At 46.5% G+C, this 7,361-nt stretch overlaps 1 protein-coding gene across 1 annotated transcript; it reads right to left on the bottom strand.

Annotated features, from left to right (window-relative positions):
* Positions 1–1,982: 1,982 nt before the first annotated feature.
* On the bottom strand, positions 1,983–7,361 carry LOC128745608 (uncharacterized). The gene has a single exon (XM_053842686.1). The coding sequence runs from the start codon at positions 7,359–7,361 to the stop codon at positions 1,983–1,985; it is 5,379 nt and encodes a 1,792-aa protein (XP_053698661.1).

Raw genomic sequence — 7,361 nt, 5'->3', positions numbered from 1 at the left:
AAGGTTTTTAAATAAGAAAACATACGCGATAGATCTACACGCTTAACGGGAAACTAGCAGTCATTAACTTTTCGTCGGAAAGCGTCGGAATTCCAGAAGCAGTTTTTGGGCCCAAAAGCGAGATTCTGTTTACAAAAATGTAAATCCTGCGTTCTTTTTGCCAATCTGCACACCGAATATATTGAACAGAACAGAACAAAACACATGAACAGATTTTTTGTTTCAAACAAAAATACTGCTTTTGAAATTGGCAGAATCGATGACGACTAATTCCGCCTTAAACAAAACTACGCAAGCGCAACACTTCAGTCCAGAGATGTAGAAATACTCTTTTTATAACGACTGTTTTTCATAACGGTAGTTTTTTTTTACAATAGATGGAGGGGACGGTAGAAGAAAGTAATAAAACAAACGTGTTTATAGTGTCTCCAGAACGAAAAAACAGGTAAGGGATGGCCCTTGCAGCAACGTTTACGGGTCCATGGAACAAAACAAGTTATAATGGGAGTCAATTATAACAGAATTCGAACCCAACTTTTCCCCAGGCCCTGCGGATCGTAGATATTGGTGAACCGTTGGACCACCGCGGGCTGAATATGGAAAAATACTCACTTTTCAAATGCGTTTTTCTCAGAACAGGAGAAGTGTGGAAAAATGTCTGTTGCGGGGATCACGTTTCGGACCTTGGGAATCAGTGCTTTTGATATGGAGATTGAAACGATAAAACTTTATTCTCCATCGAGTATATAAATAACGATATTCGGTGTGACGAGTAATGTGGTTTATTCGAAGTTCTGATCGATACTAAGCTTGATTTGACCTACTCCTATCGGCTTTTATCGTAAAGCGGGAAGATGAGTGGATAAGAGAAATCAATTGATTCGATGTGCACTGATAACGTTCGGCAGAACGTTATCGGGTGCTGCGATAGCTTGATAATTACTATAAGATGGAAAGAGTACACTATTCTAAATTATTCGAGCAGTTCGGTCCGTCCACAACCGACGTGGTGCGTGAACATGCCGGCCACCGTTAAAAAGGCGTCTTTTTAACTGAAAATACTAGACTATCCTCGGCGGCAACTGCCGATCTATCAATGAACTATTAATAGTATCCTACGACTAATTTAACTAATTCTATTGGAATTTTGAAATTGTTAATTAAATTCACTTGAGATATAAATTTTCACGTCACTTCTGGAATGCTCTGTAACTCCTCCGATGTACGGCATGATGATGCTGCGTTCAACTATCTTTTCCAGGCGGCTTTGTTTTTGTTGGGTTGTTTACTACTACTTCGTGTCTGATCGTCCTCTCAGACCATGTGCGTTTTCGAAAGCACGTGTTTGCCTTGGATGATAGCTCGCGTTGGATTGGATACACATCGAGATCGTCGTCATCACTTCGTCTTCCCTTCGTCACGTCGCTGTCCTCGGCCGCATCCTCAATGGGTGGTCATTCACTGGAATAGAACATAGGCGGCTTTTTCAAAAGTAATTGAAAAAAAAACAACACTTAACTGGGTTGGAGGCTACCGGCCTCCGCGGGTCCGAATATCGGACGATGATCGTTGGCACTAAGATACTGAGCGTACTTATGCTTCGTTGAATAACAATTCCATTGGGTGCAAGCTTAACGGGGACTGATTCTAGTGATGAGACATCCTTCTACGTAGCGTTGATTCCGGGGTCAGTTTGAGTTGCTTCTTTTAGATTTTGCTTCTCCCGTTGCAGAGCCACAAGTCTATCCGACATGCAGTGGTTGCGGTAGGATTGGCATTCATCTGTTAGAAAGCGTTTACTCAATAACGGCTCGGATCTGAGGCTCACAGCAGCGTCGACGTCATCGAAGGCGATTATGGAGAACGAAAAATTCCATTAGTTTTTTTTGAATTTCAATAAAAATTAAAGACTTACATGGATGGGAGGTCGGTTGACCTCCCAATGTTGCGCAGTGAAATACACTGCGATCGTTGGAAGGATCCTAGATTCCTTCTTGCTCATCAGCGGACGATGCCGGATCTCCGCTTGGTTGTTGGATGGGTAATACGCAGATTTTCGTGATGGCACGCCGGAATTCGCCTTCTTTCGTCCGGACTGTGACTACACGAATGTTGTTGTCATCGCCCCTGAATACTTGCGTCACGCGTCCCAGTCTCCACTTGAGCGGTGGAAGATTTTCGTCCTTCAGCAGAACCATCGTGTCCAGGTTGACATTGTCCCGTTGCTGGGTCCAGCGTGTCCGAGGTTGCAGCCCAGAGAGGTAATCAGTCTGCCATTGTTTCCAAATACGACGGACGTACTCATGTGTCTGCTGCCATCTGTCGAGGCGATTCATTGGTGTGCCTTCCAAACTAGGCTCGGGAACAGCGATAAGCGCACGGTGAACCAGAAAATGCCCAGGAGTGAGCACCTCCAGGTCGTTGGGGTCAGCTGTAAGCTGTGTGAGTGGGCGAGAATTGAGACAGGCTTCAATTTGCGTGATTAGAGTTAAGAAATTGTCCAGATATAGGATAACGTTGCCAAGAGTGCTCCGGAGATGCTTCTTGAGAGACTTTACGGCGGCCTCCCAGAGCCCGCCAAAGTTTGGAGACCTCGGTGGTATGAACTTGAACGTGATGCCATCGTCGGCACAGCTGCTAGCTATGAGGTGTTGATGATGCTGAGATCCGAACAACCGAACGAGCTCATCTAGCTCGCGCTTGGCACCTCTGAAGTTTAGAGCATTGTCGCACTCGATCAGGTCTGGTTTGCCCCGTCGGGCTACGAAGCGTTTTAAAGCGGCAATGAATGCCTGGCTCGATAGATCTGCAACACATTCAACGTGCGCAGCCTTGGTTACCAGACATACGAAGATAGCAATATAGCATTTCACTGGAGGTCCTCGTTGTAATGCGCGGTAGAAAAAAGGTCCACAGTAGTCGACTCCCGTTCGAAGGAATGGAAAGGCTGGCGTTACACGTTCTGGTGGTAGTTCTCCCATGAGCTGTTCCATAACTTCTGGTTTGCAACGGAAACATTTTACACAGGAATGCACTACCTGCCGAGCGAGATCGCGAACACGAAGTGGCCAGAATCGTTCCCGAACTACTGCTGTCATTAGCTGAGGTCCAGCATGGAAATTGTTGAGATGATAAAACTTCAGGATCAGGTCAGTAAGCGGATGTCTATTTGGCAGGATCATCGGATGACGTTGGTTGTATGTTACTGGAGCGTTTCTCAGCCGGCCACCGACGCGCAATATGCCATTGGATAACAGCGGAGATAAAGCCTTCAGCCTTGAATTCTTTTTGACCTGTCCATCGCGAGCTATGTCTGCGAAGTCTTGAGTAAACCGCTCTACCTGTGCGATTCTAACGAGATTTTCCGTTGCTTCACGGAGTTCAGCCGTGGTGACGAGTCCATTACGACGTACTTCTCGATTCTGTGGGTTTGAGTTGTGAATAAATCTGCGAATCAGCGTAGTGATACGTAGGAGCCTTGTAAACGATGAATATAACGAAAATAATTCATTGGGAGGTAAAACTTGAACCGGTAGCGCTATAGATTTTTCTTCTAACTGGTCCGGTGGACACTCTGGTTGTACTGGGGCACTAAGTGAAGGCCAAAATCTAGGTGGTTGACGAAGCCAGTCAGGACCATTCCACCATGCAGCGAAATCCTTCAACTCGTTGGGAGACATTCCACGGGATATGACGTCAGCGGGATTTTCCAAGCCAGGTACGTGTCCCCAGATTCCTTTGGCCGTTAATTGCTGGATCTCCGAAACCCGGTTCGCTACAAAGGTTTTCCAACGCGAGGGGCTCGATGACAGCCAGTGGTATACTATTGTCGAGTCTGTCCAAAAGAAACCTTTTGCTTGAAGATTCACACTGGATTCAACCTTTTCGAAAAGGTGGCTAAGAAGCAGAGCCGCAGAAAGCTCGAGTCGAGGCAGGCAGACCGTGGGATTTCGTTTAGAGTTTCCAAGTGGGGCCACTTTAGACTTGGCAGTGAGCAGGTTGGCAAAGATGTCTCCGTTCGACAAGACTGCTCGGACGTAGATGCATGCACCATAGGCACGCGTAGAGGCATCGCAGAAGCCGTGCAACTGCAATGATACGGCAGACGGGGTGGCTATTACCCATCGTGGAACACTAAGCTGCCCAAGACCTTCGAGGTTGTCACGTAGTTCTATCCATTGACGTTGAGCGGAGTCGCTGAGTTCTTCATCCCAGGCTTTTCCCTCTCTCCAGAGTTCTTGCATGAACAATTTCGCTTGTACTACCACTGGGCCGACGAGTCCCAGCGGGTCAAAAAGCCGCGCAATGTCCGATAGGACGATTCGCTTGGTGATCGGAAGACTTTTACTGTGCTGCGGTACCTCGAAACGAAATTCATCAGCACGAGTGTCCCATTGTAGTCCGAGGGTTTTTACTGGCGAAGATGGCTCAATATCTAATAATGTACGCTCATCCCTTAGGGTTTCTGGAACGACTTGGAGAATGCTTGGGCTATTGGAAGCCCATTTACGAAGCGGAAGTCCAGCCGATTGCATCAGTTGGAGAAGTTGTTGAATTAACTCTTGACCTTCTTCGACAGTGTGGTTGCCTGTGAGTAAGTCGTCCATATAAAAATCCTTGCCCACTACAGCAGCAGCAACAGAATGGCTCTTGGATCCGATTTCCGCAAGTTTTTGTAAGCATTTGGTCGCAAGGTAAGGAGCCGATGAAGTACCGTATGTTACGGTAGTTAGCTGGTAAGTCCTGATGGGTTCCGACGGCGAATCTCTCCAAAGAATGAGTAAGAGTTGTTGATCGGGAGGAGACATGAGAATTTGTCTGTACATCTTCTCGATGTCGGAGATGATCGCGTACTGAGGAAACCGAAATCGAAGGAGTATGACTACCAGGTCGTCCTGTACTTGCGGGCCAACCATGAGGACATCGTTAAGAGATACTCCAGTATCCGTTGGACAGGATGCATCGAACACTACTCTTAACTTCGTGGTGATGCTGTCTGGTCGCACGACACAATGGTGGGGTAAATAGTAGGTTTGTAGTGCAGGATCAGGGTTGGTTATCAGCTTCATGTGTCCGAGCTCGGCATACTCGTGAATGAATGCTGCGTAGGATTCTTTTAGAGTCTGGTTAGCGAGAAGTCGACGTTCTAAAGCTAAGAAGCGACGAGTAGCAATTTCTTTCGAACTGCCGAGTTTAGCAAATGCTGCTTCCCGTTTCGGAAGTGTGACGACGAAGCGACCGGTGGGATCTCGCGTGGTGGTTTTGGCAAAATGCTCCTCGCATGCAGCTTCCTCCAAGGAAAGGGTACTGGTAGTGTGGCAAGATTCGATTTCCCAAAATCGAGCCAACTGTTCCTCGATTGTACCAGTCGAAAAAGCGAAATTAGCGACTGATGACTGTATTTTTCCAGATCTGACTTTCCCAGATACCACCCATCCCAGTGCAGTGTTTTGGAGAATAGGTGTTTCGGGACCATTCTTCAGTTGGCCATCTTTCAGCAGGTCGTAAAAGTTTTCTACTCCGAAGATCAGATCTATAGGACCAGGTTGACTAAACGAGGGATCCGCTAGCAGGATGTCTGATGGAATCTTTAGGCTGGAGACGTCGATCACTTGATTTGGTAACTCCATCGTAATCTTGGAAAGAACGTGAAATTTCCAACTGGTATCAAAATCAGCGCGATGGGACTGGATTCGAACGGTAGTAGAATATTTAGACAACGTAGACGAAAGTCCAACACCACTGATTGGGATGAATTCCTTGTTACGCCTCAGCCTCAATTTTTGAACAAGCTGCTCCGATATAAAATTAAGCTGCGACCCCGAATCCAGAAGAGCACGGGCCCAAAGGGACTGTCCGGTAGGATTGAAGACCTTCACGAGAGCTGTTGATAGTAACACCGTGGTAGGGACGACATGCTGCTGCTCGTTGGGTGCTGACGAAAAGTGGCTTGCCGAAAGGGCAGTGACTGTGGGGGCTGGGTTCTCTGGAGACGTAGATGGTTTGTTTGCTTGAGCAGACTGTGAGTGATTTGCTGGAGTGAAGGACGAAGAGGATGACTGCGAACCAGATGACGAAGGCTTCGATGCTTGAGGCTGGTTTGTTTGACTATTAGACGAATTGGTTCGTTGATGCAGCATCGTATGATGTTTATGGTTACACACGCGGCAGGCTCCACTCGCACAGTTCTTGACGAGATGTGAAGGCGAAAGGCAATTAATGCAGAGTGCATTTTTCTTAGTGGCTTCGAACCGCTCTGTAGCGGTCATTTTGCGAAAGATTTCACACTGGAACGGTGAATGCGATGACTGTTTGCAGAAGGGGCAAGTTTTCTGCGGTGTCGACATGGCTGAATGCGCTGAGGTTAGCTTGGTAGTGTTAGAACGAGATGAGAGAGACGTGCGAGGAGTATCTGACGGTCGAGGCTTAGCTGCAGCAACAGATTGAAGGATTAAACTATGACTCCGCAAAAACTCGATGAGTTCCTTGTACGTAGGGACGTTAGTTGATCTCCGATGCGTCTCCCAATTACGCATGGTGGCGGAATCAAGCCGCGAACTGAGCATGAATACGAGGATGGTACTCCAGTCGTCCGGATGCTCACCCACCTTCTCGAGCATCTTTAGATTACGTTCGTATTCATCAATCAATTTATTAAGAGACTCGTGGCACTCTTTTCTCATGGATTCTACGGCAAAAAGGGCTTCCACGTACGATTTTACTAAGAGATATTTGTTCTCGTATCTCTTTTCTAATAAGTCCCACGCGACAGAGTAGTTGGCCGCTGTGACCTCGATCACTTCGATTACCCGCTTAGCATCTTTCGATAAGGATGATACTAAATATGAAAATTTATCAACATTGCTTAGCTGAGGTGTGGAACCTATCAGCGACTGGAAGGTATCTCTAAACGTGGGCCATTCCCTAATGGATCCATCGAAATGCAGAAGTTTTATTTCCGGAAGTTTCACTCGAGACTGTACGGTATGGGTAATTGGCTGCACGGCTATGGCAGTGGATGTTGATGGTTTTTGCATTTTCGAACCGAGAAATCCTTTAATTTTTAGGTACAGAAGCTCAAATTCAGCACGCGTGGATTGATTAATATCCTCGATGGATTCACTACGACCTTCCTCGCCCTTGATTGATTGTTCTAGTGCCTCTTGAAATTCATCTAATAATTCTAACTCTAACCTAACGCTCCTGAATTCACAATTAATTTCTTCTAAATATTCCTTCCAAGTTTCGAGCATATTTTTATCCGTCTCCTCATTATACCTTCCGATCGACCTTTCCAGATTTTTTAGGGAATCCATGCAAAAACGCTCCTGCTTAGAAAGCTTCTTGAGTTCAGTAGCCAT

The sequence above is a fragment of the Sabethes cyaneus genome, chromosome 1, assembly GCF_943734655.1.
Source record: "Sabethes cyaneus chromosome 1, idSabCyanKW18_F2, whole genome shotgun sequence".
NCBI classification, from domain to species: Eukaryota; Metazoa; Arthropoda; class Insecta; order Diptera; family Culicidae; genus Sabethes; species Sabethes cyaneus.
The sequence above is the reverse complement of the archived record's forward strand: the minus strand, read 5'-3'. Positions and strand labels throughout refer to the sequence as shown.

Bases quoted from the DNA above. Each gene is read 5' to 3' on its own strand.
- LOC128745608 (XM_053842686.1), bottom strand. From the start codon at position 7,361: ATGGCTACTGAACTCAAGAAGCTTTCTAAGCAGGAGCGTTTTTGCATG.